This window comes from Mandrillus leucophaeus, unplaced genomic scaffold, assembly GCF_000951045.1.
Source record: "Mandrillus leucophaeus isolate KB7577 unplaced genomic scaffold, Mleu.le_1.0 Scaffold66, whole genome shotgun sequence".
NCBI lineage: Eukaryota > Metazoa > Chordata > Mammalia > Primates > Cercopithecidae > Mandrillus > Mandrillus leucophaeus.
Genome location: NW_012107141.1, coordinates 3,845,559 through 3,860,066, shown reverse-complemented (window position 1 = coordinate 3,860,066; position 14,508 = coordinate 3,845,559). Strand labels below are relative to the sequence as shown.

The 14,508-nt window shown below is 49.8% G+C and overlaps 1 protein-coding gene across 1 annotated transcript in view; it reads right to left on the bottom strand.

Annotated features, from left to right (window-relative positions):
* The window catches only part of CRY2 (cryptochrome circadian clock 2), a 39,466-nt gene that overhangs the window by 9,235 nt on the left and 15,723 nt on the right, over nt 1-14,508 (bottom strand). The window contains exons 5-11 of the mRNA XM_012001367.1: nt 13,718-13,806; nt 7,328-7,468; nt 4,944-5,255; nt 4,557-4,708; nt 4,229-4,431; nt 3,826-3,918; nt 2,529-2,670 (exon numbers count right to left, since the gene is read on the bottom strand). Coding sequence (XP_011856757.1) covers nt 2,531-2,670; nt 3,826-3,918; nt 4,229-4,431; nt 4,557-4,708; nt 4,944-5,255; nt 7,328-7,468; nt 13,718-13,806 — 1,130 coding nt within the window. The 3' untranslated portion in view covers nt 2,529-2,530. The remainder of the gene's footprint in view (nt 1-2,528; nt 2,671-3,825; nt 3,919-4,228; nt 4,432-4,556; nt 4,709-4,943; nt 5,256-7,327; nt 7,469-13,717; nt 13,807-14,508) is intronic.

The following is a 14,508-nucleotide window of genomic DNA, read 5'->3' as shown; positions in this document are numbered from 1 at the left end:
CAGGCTGGTCTCAAACTCCTGACCTCGTGATCCACCCGCCTCAGCCTCCCAAAGTGCTGGGATTACAAGCATGAGCCACCATGCCCGGCTGGCCTGTTAAAATTTTAAATATTTATTTGTTTACTGTCTGTCTCCTTCCACTAATACGCACCCAAGGGGGAAGGGACATTGCCAGGCTTGTACACAACCACATCCCCCAATGCCTGGAACGATGTCTGGCAAAGTATGAGCTCTTGATATGTGTACGGAAGGAGTACAGCTGCCCTTGCACTTCTCTTTCCTCTTTGATCAAGAATTGACGGCTGAAGCGGGGGCTGCCATCCAAGCCCAGACCACCACCACTATTTCTGGGTCCCTTGTTAGGTAAGAAAAATAAGCCCCTATTTGTTTTAGCCACAGTTATTGAGCTTTCAATTATTAGCAGACCCCTACATTTCTAGCTGACACATATAGATTTAATTTTTTTTTTTTTTTTTTGAGACGGAGTTTTGCTCATCACCCAGGCTAGAGTGCAATGGCGCAATCTCAGCTCACTGCAACCTCTGCCTCCCAGGTTCAAGCGATTCTCTTGCCTCAGCCTCCCAAGTAGCTGGAATTACAGGCATGTGCTACCATTCCAGCTAATTTTCTATTTTTAGTAGACACTGGGTTTCTCCAAGTTGGTGAGACTGGTCTTGAACTCCCAGCCTCAGGTGATCCACCCACCTCAGCCTCCCAAAGTGCTGGGATTATAGGCATGAGCCACTGCGCCTGGCCCAGATTTAATCATTTAATTGATGCAACAGCAACCTAATTTATAGGTGAGGAAACTGAGTCTCATAGCAGTTAAGTCATTTGTACAAGATCACATAAACCTTCAGTTGTTTTTCTTGTTCTAAGTGCCCTGCTCACTGCCTGAATCCAATTCACTTTTCAGGCCCCCTGGTGCAAACTTCTGTGATGTGTTTCCTGATTGTTCCAGACCACACCAGCTCCCTTCTGCTAAGCTTGTATAGTCTGTATCATTTATCCAGGAATTCTAGGTTATTGCTCCTTTTTATCTAAGCAGACTGTTCAATTCTTGTGGATGGACAGCACATCACATTTTAAATGTTTAATGCTCCCCCTTCTTCACCCACCTGCTGGCAACAATTTCATGTTGAATTGGACACCATTAACTTACTAAGCAACGTTGACCCAGACATTTAACCTCTCTGTTCTTTGGTCCTCTCATCCGAAAATCAGAGTGTCAGCCTGGCAAGTTCCAAATTTGTAATACAGGATGAACTTTGCTTAGTATCACAGAGCTAAGAGATAACTGAGAGAGTAGTAGGTTGCTGGTACTCCCAGGAACAAGACAGCACACATCTGTCCATCAGCAATGACTATGTCAAAGAGCCCAGAAAAGGTGAAGGGTGCAGGCATCAAATGCCCATCTCAGTGAGCACACAAATCCAGACACTCAAACCAGATGGCTGCAGCCTGGCCCTGAAGAAAGAGGGATCTGATAAAAAGAACCTATCAGCTCCATGGAGAAAAGTCACCCTCCATGACGAAGACACGGTGCATAAGGAACAGCCTGAGATGATGACTCAGAGGGGACAGGAATTTATATTTCCCCAAGAGGGGCATAAAAGGCCCTTCCTGCTCTGGGAAAGGAGAAGCCAGTGTTTTGACGACATTCGGGAGGCTTCCAAGATGAGCGCTGCCAGGGAGGTGCAGAGCTGAGGCCACAGGATGGGTGAGAAGGGAGGAGAGGCCGTAAAAGCAAAGATGATGACAGATTGCATCTACTGGTCCTCAGGCAGGGCTGGACCGAATGAGACACAGCACAGCCCTCTGTCCAGGCTTCTCAAGGTCAGTGCTGCCCTCCACTGGCTGGCCTACAGAACACAGCCTGTCAGAGAGCAGGGGGCCTGGAGCAGCCTCAGACCCTGCAATGGGCCTTTTCCCCACTGCTTCACACACAGGTCTCAGCTTTCTTTTTGTTGAGCATGACTCACTTTAATAGGTAGAAAGTGCCACCCCTCGCCCCCATGCCTCCCTTTTTCCCTTAGCTAGCAAAAAAAAAAAAAAAAAAAAAAAAAAAACCAGAAAAGGGCTTGACTTTTAAATCTCTGATAAAAGTCAGAATGGTGGGATTTTTGAGCTGAAATCCTAAAAGTCATGCAGTCCCACCAGATTGTTATTATTATTGTTTTTAGAGATGGAGTCTCACTATGTTGGTTTGGCCAGGTTGGTCTTGAACTCCTGGCCTCAAGCGATCCTCCCACTTTGGCCTCCCAAGGTGCTGGGATTACATGCACGAGCCACCACAGCGGGCCCAATGGTAAGGGTCACACGGATATGATCCAGAAAGTACTCATTCCCTAAGCCAGGATTGAACCCGGCTGCCACTGTAAAATGGTAAAGCTTCAGTGGCTGAGCATTGGGTGGTCCCACCAGATTTTCATCTAGTTTGTTATGTTTTAACCTTCAGCTGGCAGGGCAGTAGGCACCCCCGCTCCCACCTTCCTTCCTGAGGTTGAATCTAGACTGCTGTCACTCACTCTCAGGCATCCTTGCTTGGCAGCTCTGGGGTTGGCAACTCTGCCACCTTGGCCCGTTTGCTGAGTTCTTCACCAGGTGGTTCCTCAGCTGCTTCCAGCTTGCGTTTGGGGGATGCTGGGCCACTGGGTAGTGGTCTTGGGCCTGTAGGGAAGCGTGTCAAAGGGTCACACAGACTGTGCATGCAGCCAAAATGACCCCACACTATGCAGCAGCAGTCTTTAGGGGACAGGTAGCACACTCATCAATGGAATGCCAGCATGCTGCTCCTCAGACTTGCCCCTCGGCCTTGCTTTCAGCAGTGACTTTGCCTGGAAATGTGCAAGGAGAACATGACCGAGCAGGCCTGCTGGTAGCAGGGCCAGCTTTTGGGCCCCAAATGGCATGGGCTATGGGCCAGAGACTGACTTGGCCTGCCTGCTCTCCTTGCTTTGAAGGTGAGGCATTCCCTCTGCAACCCTGAATCAGCCTCCCTGAGCAGCAAAGAGCAGGGCCCCTGAGAAGGAGGCATGCTGCCCATGGAGGCAGCCTAGCTGGCCCAACTAGAAAAACCCGTGTTCGTGCTATCTCATGTTACTCATCTTCATCCCCAAGAAGGGAGGAGGCTCCAAATGCAGCAAATCTGTCCAGTCTTTCTCTGTGTGGCCACCACCCTGTCTGTGCTGCCTCCTCTTTGGCCTCCCTATGCCCGCTCTGGCCTACACTGTCCAATCTCTACCCAGCAGGCCAGGGAGTTTTTTCAGACCTAAGTCCAATGATGCCCTGCCCTACTGACCATCCTTCAGTGCACTGAAGGCTGAATCCTAGTCCTCGTCTTGGACATCAGGCCTGCCACATGCTGCTCATGCTGTATCTTGTCCTCATTTCCCCAGCTCCTCACTGGGACATGCCGCCACACTGACCTCCCTTCGGTTCCTTGAATGGGCTAAGCTTGGTACTGCTTGTGAGCTTTTTCTTGCTACTCCTTCTGTCTGGAATGGTATTTTCTCAGTGTGTGGCAGGCCTGGCTACTGCTCATGACGTGGGTCTCTGCTTACAGAGGTGTTCCCCGACTGCTCCAATCTCAAGTGACACAGAAGAAACTTTTCTTTCCCAGTCCCTCTGTCAAGGCACTTGACTTTCTTTTCCTCCAAAGCACTGGTTATCTGAAATGATCCGACTTGGTTCCTTTACTATCTGACTGCCCTGGGTGAAATATAAGCTCCATTGGGCAAGGCCTCCTTCTGGCCTCAGTCCTGAATGACTGAAGTGCTGGCACAGGCCACAGGAGGCCACTAGAGGTGGGCTGCTGCTGCTCACCTGCACTGTTCACGCTCCCAGCCTGGCTCGAGCTGGGCTCTGCCACAGGGTGACTGAGGTCTTCCACACAGGAAGGGACAGATGCCAGTAGACCTGGGAGAGAGGCGGGGAGTAATCAGAGTGCCATCCCGCAGGATTGCAGAGGGTTACAGGGAAGGATGAAGCAAGCTGGGGTGGGGAGGATAGGAGCAAGACACTGAGGTTCCATTTCTTCTCACTGCCCCACAACTACTCAGGGAGGCCCAGTCCATCCCAGCCTGCAGTGTCCCATACCCAGAGAAGGTGTCAACCTGAAAGACAGCACTCAGCCTCCCTTTGCAAGTATTTGGCCATCCCCATCTGGCACCCCCGAGCCTGCAGGTGCTGTCCTTCCCTTCAGTGAGCTAGGTGTTTGTGTCCTTACAGAGTCCCCGGTAACGCGAGAGCTGCTGGTAAATCTGCTTCATTCGTTCAATGTTCAGCCGGCTGGTCTCGGCATGGTTGACGATGGGCCGTGGGTAGTCCACACCAATGATGCACTTGGCTGCCTTCTGAATTGACTCTGGGGCATTCCAGGGTTCATAGATGTATCGAGAGGGGAACCCTTTCAATTTTGGCAGGTATCGCCTGAAATAAGACACACCAGATGACCCATCAGCATACCTAGACCCTCCTTCAAAGGGCCCTGGGTATCTCATCCTAGTAGGAGGCCACAGTGGTCAGAAGCCAGAGAGCGTGGTCTGCATCCTCACCTGATGTAGTCTCCACTGGGGTCCGTACGACGGCCGAAGCCCACAGGGCAGTAGCAGTGGAAGAACTGCTGGAAGAAAGCACTGCAGGACAGCCACATCCAGCTGCCTGCGTTCACGCTGAAATCTGCATCCAGGAGCAGCTCATCAAATACCTAGATAGGGGAGAGGATGATCAGCCTCCTTGGGGATCTGCTGCCATATTTTTTCCCAAGTCACCACAATGCCCCCAGGAGCCAGAGCCCTTCTGCTGAAGGCAAGCCACAGAGGATCTGGAGGGGATCTCCTGGACCCAGAAATCCCACCCCATCCCTCAGCCCAGAAGGGGGTTGCCCTTTGCTGGTCCTGACCAGAGGGTACAGGCCAGCTTTTCGCTGAGAGAGCACTCACCCGGACCCCGCTCTCCCAGCTGACCCAGAGGTCCCCGCGGGTCAGGAAGCAGGCCACGGCGTGCCGGGCCAGGTGGTGGATCCAGCCCTCCTGCCTCAGTTGAGTCATGATGGCATCGATCCAAGGGAAGCCTGTCTTGCCCTCGGCCCACTTGGCCAGGGCCTCAGGATTGCGGTCCCAGGGAATCTGGATGCAGATGGGGTTCCCCTCCATGCGGTCAAACCTGGGGTTGTTGGTAGCTGCCGTGTAGAAGAACTCTCGCCACAGGAGTTGCCCAAATAGGGAGAGGGGAGGTGTGCTGTTCCGCTTCACCTGAGGGGTAGGGGTTGCACATGGATACGAACACTCACCCAGCTCTTAGCATGATGCCTCTCAGGTCTCTTCTACAAAGGAATCTGGGCCCTCCACAGACCTGGCGCTCAACTCCCAGATGTGGAGGGACTATCCCCTAGAAGTGGCACAGTGTGCCTGCAGGTGCAACACCCAGGCCCTGCCTGCACTGTGCCACTGCTCTGAGCAAGAGGAAAGCTACAGAGGGCCGGGCAGCAGGAAGGGGCCTCACCACACGAATCTACACTAGGACTCAAACTTCCCAAGGCTGGTCATGCTCCTTGTCCTCAGAGTTCCTTGTTTGGGTCCACCTTCTAGAAAGTCAAAAGGAGTTTTCCTATCAGCGCACATGAAAAATACTCAGTCTGGGCCGGACGTGGTGGCTCACACCTATAATTCCAGCACTTTGAGAGGCCGAGGCGGGTGGATCACAAGGTCAGGAGATCGAGATCATCCTGGCTAACATGGGGAAACCCCATCTCTACTAAAAAATACAAAAAATTAGCCGGGTGTGGTGGCGGGCGCCTGTAGTCCCAGCTACTGGGGAGGCTGAAGCAGGAGAATGGCATGAACCCGGGAGGCGGAGCTTGCAGTGAGCTGAGATTGCGCCACTGCACCTCCAGCCTGGGCGGCAGAGCGAGACTACATCTCAAAAAAAATAAAGAAAAATGCTCAGTCTGGATTTTGGTTGAATAAGTTATACACACAGCCTGGATCTGGGGCCACAAGGTAATTAAGAAATCAGACCTTCAAGCAAATAATGACTTCCCTAAAGTCACAAGATTACTCACCAAACTGGCAAAGCCATTCCATGCCACAAAAACTCAATAATGGCAAGGATAAGGAGATAACATTAAAAAATGTAGATAGAGCCAGGTGTGGTGGCTCACATCTGTAATCCCAGCACTTTGAGAGGCTGAGGTGGGTGGATGGCTTGAGCCCAGGAGTTTGAGACCAGCCTGGGCAACATGGTGAAACCCAGTTTCTACAAAAAAAATACAAAAAATTAGCCAGGTGTGGTGGCATGCACCTATAGTCCCAGCTACCGGGGAGGCTGAGGTAGGAGGATCACCTGAGCCCGAAAGGTTGTGGCTGCAGTGGGCTGTGTTCACACCACTGCACTCCAGCCTGGGTAACAGAATGAGATCCTGTCTCAAAAGCAAACAAACAAACAAACAAACAAATGTAGACACAACGGCTAGGCATGGTGGCTCACGGCTGTAATCCCAGCACTGTGGGAGGCCAAGGGAGGATAATTGCTTATGCCCAGGAGTTCGAGACCAGCCTGGGCAACACAGCAAGACCCTATCTCTACAAAGAATGTAACAAATTAGCTCTACTTGAGAGGCTGAGGCAGGGGGATTGCTTGAGCCTAGGAGTCTGAGGTTGCAGTGAGCTGTGATCAGGTCACACTACATTAGCCTGGGTAACAGAGCTAGACTTTGTCTCTTAAACAACAGAAACAAAAAACAGGCACAAGATGAGGTGATCACTCTGAATGTTGACTGTGTTGCCCTCTCTCCTTCTGGGGACAGTTAACACAGGCTTATTTGCTTCTTGTCTATATAGCACAGCTCTGTGTGCGGCCCCCCCAGACCACTCCCTCCATCGCTGATGGGCAACTGCTGTTTCTGGACTCCGCTTTTGAATGCTGTGGACACAGCCCCAGAGTGGGCAGCTATGCTCTTCCACTTCAGACTGGCTCCAGCCTCACCCTCTCCATGCCTGTCACCCTGGGGACCTTGCCCCCGTCCACCAGCTGCCGGAGGATATGCCACCTCTAGGGTCACATCTGATGCCTGCTTTACTGCCTGTCCTTATTCTCTACATGATGGTCTGGGCTTCATTCTGGTGGGCAGTTCACTCTGTGCTTGGCTCTGCCCTCTTGGATACTGACTCTTCTCTCCTCCTCTGGACTATCCACATACACTTAGGCCTTTCCAGGGGCCACAGCCCAACCCCCTCCCACCAGTGCCTTTTTTAGGGTGACTGACAAGCCCAAAAGGCCTGGCTGCAGGCCTTAGCTGCAATGTGTACACATATGTCCCCCTTACCTTTTTATACAGGTCCCACAGGCGGTAGTAAAAGAGGCGACAGGAGAGACAACCAAAGCGCAAGTAGGGACTGAGGCCCGTGGGGCTGGCCAGGAGGGAGTTGGCATTCATTCGGGGTCTCTCATAGTTGGCAACCCAGGCCTACAGCAGAAAGAGAAGGTGGTAAAAGGAAAGGCCTGGATGTTACAGAGGAAAAAATGGAGGCATTGGGTGGTTAAGGAACTTGCCTACAGTCACAGAACAGCCAGCCATGGAGCCAGCACTTGAACACTGTGCTTGTCCAGCTGATTTTGAAATGAAACCACCATTAGACCAAACAACGAGGCCATGTCCTTCCCTGACTTGCTCTTTAATTTGCAGGGTGATTGTGAACACATTATTACGTCCCTCAGCTATGTATCTATTAAATAAGAACAAAATTTCCAGTCTCCTGTGGATTAAAACGAGTTATGAAAGAATTCTGAAAGCACTGAATGAACTCTCTAATTATACAGCAGGAAACACGGTTTCTACTTTACAGAAAAGAATCTCTCAGTCCGTCCTCCAGTCACTAGTGGCCCTGAGGTTATATTATAGACACCAGGGACTTCGCACTATTGTTCAACAGCAGCTGGGGAAGGAGGAAACTTCCAATCCATTCCTGGGGACCAATGGAGTCATTCATTTCTGGGGCCATGTGTCATATAACATTATCGGTCATGTTTTTATCATCACTGGTTGCTGGCATAGGACTTTACTTTCCTGACTCGCTGTTCCATGCAGTCTCTCACAACTTTTTTTTTTTTTTTTTTTTTTTCCTGAGACAGAGTTTTGCTCTTGTCGCCCAGGCAAGATCGTGCAGTGGCACGATCTCAGCTAACTGACACTTCCGCCTCCCAGGTTCAAGTGATTCTCCTGCCTCAGCCTCCCGAGTAGCTGGAATTACAGGTGTGCACCACCGCATCCGGCTAATTTTTGTATTTTTAGTAGAGATGGGGTTTCACCATGTTGGCCAGGCTGATCTTGAACTCCTGACCTCAGGTGATCCACCCACCTCGGCCTCCCAAAGTGCTGGGTTTACAGGCATGAGCCACCGCGCCCGGCCTATTTTCACTTTCTTAACTTCCAACATCCTTTACTCCTCTCCATGATACTGTTTCACAACCTTGACTCTCTTCAGGCCTCCTGCTCCAACACTCTGCTGGATACAGAAGCCATCAGGTGGGAAACACCTCTGCTTTCAGCCACTAAATCTACAAAGTCACCTGCACCCACACCTACCCCTCTTCCTCCTCCCCTCCTGTGACTCCGCCCAAGACCAAGACCTCCGGCTGCTCTGGAAGCCCCCTTTCTTCCTTCTTTTGCATGTTCAACCTCTTTCTTTCTAACTCTTCACTCCCAAAACATTGAGGAAATAATCTCGTTTCTCCTTTTTGCAAAGACAACAAAATAAAAACAAAGGGCTTCTGGCAACCCTGTAGACTTGGGTCCTTTTTCCTCCTTCACAGCCCACCTCTCTGCATTTCCCCTCCCCTACCTCCCCTACCTCCCAATTTCTGGCCGACCCCATCCTGGCTTCTGCCTTGACCACCTGACAAGGCTGGCTCCCACAAGTCTCCTGTGACTTCTGTGCCAGAGTCCTGTAGGCACTTTCTGTCCTTGTATTTTGGGATCTCTCAGCAGCACTGCACCTGCTGACTGTGCTGTCTTACCCTCTGGATTCCTTGGCCTCTGTGACTCCATATCACCTGGTATCTCCCAGCCGCCTGGAGCTCTTGGTCTTTCACCAGCTCCATCTCCTCTACCTCTCCCTTAAATGTGGGCACCCAGGGCTCAGTCCTAGGTTCTCTACTCAACTGTGTGCCTCAGCAAGCTTATCCAGGCCCATGGCTCCCGGTTCCACTCCTTTGCACACAATCACCACATCCATACCTCTAGCCCAGGTTGCTCCACCCAGCTGCCTGCTAGAAACCTCTACTTGGCTGCCTCTCAGGCACCTCAAGGTGGATGTGCCCTTTTCTTTCTTTAAAACCACACTCCCACTGGCCTCCCTACCTCAAATAATACACTGCTGGCTACTTAGCTGCCCAAGGCACAATCCTCCCTCAACAAGTCCTGTCAATTCTACTGCCCAAATATTTCCAAATCTGTCCTTTTCTTTCCATTCCCTGCTGCCACCAACCTGGTTCAGGCTAGGTCATATCTAGACTGGACAATTATGACAGCCTCCTGACTGGCCTCCCTGCATCCACTCCCATCCCCTGCTAACTCGTTCTCCACACTGCGACCAGAGTGATGTAATGCCTGTTCCTCGGGATAATGTGCACAGTGGGCTTCCTGTTGCTCTGAGGACAGAGCCCAAATCTTCACGAAGGCTTTTGTGGCTCCCCAGCACCCAGGCCTTTCCAGCTCTGTCTCTTGCCCCTACTCTTTTTTTTCGCGACAGGGTCAGGGTGGAGTGCAGTGATGCGATCTCAATGCATTTGAACCCTCCGCCTCCCGCTGCCCCTCCTCTTTACGCATCTGCTCTCACTGGCCTTTGCCTGTGCACAAGCAGCTGCTTCTGGACTGCTGCCTTCCTTTCCCTCAACTTCACCTGGTTAACTGAAACTCTTCCTTCAAGTCGCAACCTCAAGGCCACCTCCTCTGCAGGTAACCCCTGTGGTATCAGGTTAAGTACCTCTAACAGACACTAGGGATTTTTGCCTGCGCATACCTTTGCTAGCCCCCCGATTTTAAAACATTTTTATTTTGAATGAAACATGGATACAGAAAATCACACAAATGTGTGACTTAATGAATTATTCTAAGGCAAACCACCAAGGTTTGGGAAATAGCTTTGACAGCCACCCCAAGAGTCTATGTGCTCATCCCAGGAATAGTCCCCTCCTGTCCCCCAACATATATAACCCCTACCTCAGCTTTTATAATACATACTTTCTGAATTTCTGAAATGTTTACATTTTTCTATTTTGGCAAAACATGTTTCAAAGGAAGGACTTTATTTTTTCACAGTTATTCCCCGTGTTAAGTAGCTTCTTTTTTTCACCCAAATGTGTATTCCTACGTGTTATAATTTAGTCTTGGCCATTTAGAAAACTTTATTTCTGCCTGAATGCGGTGGCTCACACCTGTAATTCCAGCACTTTGGGAGGCCGAGGCAGGAGAATCACTTGAGGTCAGCAGTTGGAGACCAGCCAGGCCAACATAGTGAAACTCCATCTCTACTAAAAAGACAATAAGCCAGGCGTGGTGGCATATACCTGTAATCCCAGCTACTCAGTTTTCTTTTCTTTTTTGTTTTTTGAGATGGCGTCTCACTCTGTCACCCAGGCTGGAGCGTAGTAGCGTGATCTCATCTCACTGCAACCTCCACCTCCCAGGTTCAAGCGATTCTCATGCCTCAGCCCCGAGTAGCTGGGATTACAGGCACACGCCACCACGCCCAGCTACGTTTTGTATTTTTAGTAGAGATGGGGTTTCACCCTATTGGCCAGCCTGGTCTCGAACTCCTGACTTCAAGTGCTCCACCTGCCTCGGCCTCCCAAATTGCTGGGATTCTTTTTCCTTTTTTTTTTTTGAGACCCCACTCTCTGTCACCCAGGCATGAATGCAGTGGCACGACCTCCTGGGCTTAAGCGATTCTCCCACCTCAGCCTCCCAAGTAGTTGGGACTACAGGCACATACTGCCACACCCGGCTAATTTGTTTTTATTTAGAGACGAGGGCTTGCCATGTTGCCCAGGCTGATTTTGAACTCCTGGGTTTAAGAGATCCTCCTGTCTTGGCCTCCCAAAGAGCTGAGATTACAGGTGTGAGCCATCATGACTGGCCTTAAAAAAAAACGTTAATAGGTTATTTAAATTTCTTTTAATCTGCACATTTCTGCCATTTCTTTCTTTTCCTTTCCATTGTTCTGGGAAAGAACCCAGGCCATCTGACTTGCTGAGATTCCCACAGTCTGGATTTTGCTGACTGTATACTCATGGTGCAGTTCAACAAGTGTTCTGTCCTGTGTATCACCTGCACATTGGTGGCTGGTACCAGAAACTGGACTGGACTCAGCTTTGATCCCTTTGACAAGACTACAGGGGGCACATAATGCTTGCCTCCTTCTATGGTGTCAGCAGTCACCAAAACATAATGCGTTTTCATTGAGGGTTACAAAATGGTGGTATTCAAATTCTATCATTCCTTTTTAATGTAATAATCAGAATACTCTTATAGAGAGATGCTTGCCCTCCTCTACCATTGGGTAACCCAGTGGTAAAGATCATGTAGCTTCCTCCGCTCTTCAGTAACAGCATTTCATATTCCTGTGGAGAACCAGCCTTCCCTAATCTTAGTCCGAGTGGGTAAAGCAGAACTAAACCTACCTTCCAGTTCTGGGAGTGGACTCATGATGCAAGTCTGGCCAGGTCCTATACCTGGCCGCAGTCATTGAGTCAGGGACAGTCCCATGACCCAAACTAGGCCAATGAAAACACGCCTTGGGAATTTTCCTGATGCTTTTGGAAAAGAGGCACATACCTTCTTCTATCTAGTATTGCTAAACAGACTGAAAATAAGCTGCTGGTGACCAGCTTTGCCACTGATCAAGGAAAGCCTCTCTGAGGATGAAATAATAGAGAGGAAAGCAGAGCTGAAAGATGGAGAATGCATTCCTCATAGCATTCTTTGGAACGTGAATCCAGCTGTGCCTGAAGGCTACTCTTAGTTATGGAACCAAACCTAAAAAAACTTTCCCTTTTTCAAAAGCCAGCTTGCAAGCAAAAGTGATTGATATAATCCTCATGCTCTTTGCTCCCATAACACTCTGAACCTTCCTTTCTAACCCTTAGAACTTCTGTAATTCCTTGTTTAATGTCCATCATTTCCAGAAGACTGTTTCTGGAGACAGACTTCATGCCTATCTTGTTTTGCAGTCTTTCTAGAAGCTAGAACATCCTGGCACAAGTAGATGCTCCCTTCAGATTTGAAGAACTGAAGGAAGCTAAAAGAAACATCCTGAAATCAGGTTCAACTCCTGTATCTCTAGCACCATCTGTTCTCCCAGATGTGCAGGACACAGTATTTCCTCTGGCCACCACAGAGTCTGAATGCATCCATGGCGTAAGGGCCCTTGAGAGAAGGGGCCCGCTGGGGGTATGTGGAAAAGGAGCTCCTGTCAGTGACCTAAGGGGCATCCCTCTACAAAATGTTTTCCAGCTAATAAAAACTAACCACAGACGATAGCTCTTTATAGGTTTAAGCCTTATTCTACTCCTGCAATCCCATTTGTCATCTCCACCCTTCTGCCCCTTGGCCCAACCTTTATCTTCAAACTGGGCCCAAGAATCTCTAGATGAAGCTTTTAATGTGGACAGAGATAGCTGGTCTCATCCTTTAAGTCTGTGGGGCTTGCTTTGGGCCCAGGCTGATGGTAACACCCAGGTAGAAACATCAAGGCTGTGGGCCTTCGCTGTTGACTGGACACCTCCAGGGCTGGAGAACATTCTTCCCAAGTAGACTTGCCTTGGCTTCTTTGTTCTATTATCATCATCTGGCTGCTGGGCAAAATACCTATATACCTAGCCATCTTAGCAGGCATAGAAAAAGCTGAGATTTTAAAAACCAGTTGCAGGGGGCAGGAAACCAGGAGCTCACTGTTCTCAGACATGAGAACTTTCTCTGCTCCTCTAGCTGCGGGGCGGGGAGAAGGGGAAGTGAGGACCTTGTGACACTGTGCCTCTGAGGCCTGGGCTTCTTTCCTCCCCAGTTCTCACTGCACTGGGAGGTGGGCCATTTGCTCTGTGTCCAAGCAAATGGAAATCAACACGCTGAAAGAGTTCCAGCAAAAAGGTGCGGAGACACATCAACACAAAATAATCTTACAGATTTTACTGACCAGATATCCTCTTAGTAGGGTGAATCTGCCCACAGATCAAAGAAAAGCAATCCGACATAGCTTTAGAATAACATAGAACATGGTCTTACTGTATTATAAAGTGAGCATTCCTAATTCAACACTCTAAAATCTGAAACACTTTTGGTCCCAAGCACTTTGGATAAGGGATACTCAACCTGTAATTACTAACTTTGTGACCTCAGGCACGTTACTTAACCTCTCTACGCCTCAATTTTGTAATCTGTAGAATGAACAGCTTAATACCTACCTTGTAGGGCTGTTGGAAATACAAAAAGAAATGCCAGCAGGTACTTAACTCAGAAATGCCAAGCCTAGTGACCAGCACATGGTAAGTACTCTCTAAATGGTAGCTGCTGTTAGTGTTGCTGTTGCTATGGCCATCAGGAGGATAGGAGGATTTTTCATTTTCCAACCAGTGTGAGCTAAGAGGGACTAAAGGACATGGACATCCCCTGCTGTGTGGACATGTCTCTGCAGCTCTGTGTCTCAGAAACAGCCCATACCTTCCGTTCCAAGTGCTTATCCAGGCGGGCCAGAGCTTCTGTCTCTCCTCCCTGCCAGACAGCTGGACCAAGTCCTTCAGTGGGGAACCCTGAAGAGAAGGAAGGGTCACAAGACAGGAGGTTTGACCATTTCAGTGATAGCCTGGCACAGCTGTTCTGTTATTTGAACTTTATGAGAACTGAACCATAGTGTCTCAGTGCTACTGGGGTAATCCTTAAAGTTTTAGCGTTTTCTTGGTCAACTTGGTTCTCTTCCCACAGTCACTATTTTCTCTGCTTTCCCCTGCACCCTCATTACTCCAGGCAGGTGAGAACAATTCTGGACCTCCTGCCTTTTCAGATTAGCTGGCAACTGTGGTTTTCAGGTGAAAAAGGCTAATAGCTTTGTTCAGATCAAAAGATTGGAGGGGTGGCTCACATCTGTAATCCTAGCATTTTGGGAGGCCAATGCGGGCAGATCACTCGAGGTCACGAGTTTGAGACCAGCCTGGCCAACATGGTGAAACTCTGTCTCAGCCGGGCGTGATGGCTCACGTCCGTAATCCCAGCACTTTAGGAGGCCGAGGCGGGCAGATCTCGAGGTCAGGAGATCGAGACCATCCTGGCTAACACGGTGAAACCCCCATCTCTACTAAAAATACAAAAAATTAGCCGGGTGTGGTGACGGGCGCCTGTAGTCCTAGCTAATGGGGAGGCTGAGGCAGGAGAATCGCATGAACCCGGGAGGTGGAGCTTGCAGTGAGCCAAGATTGTGCCACTGCCCTCCAGCCTGGGTGACAGAGACTCTGTCT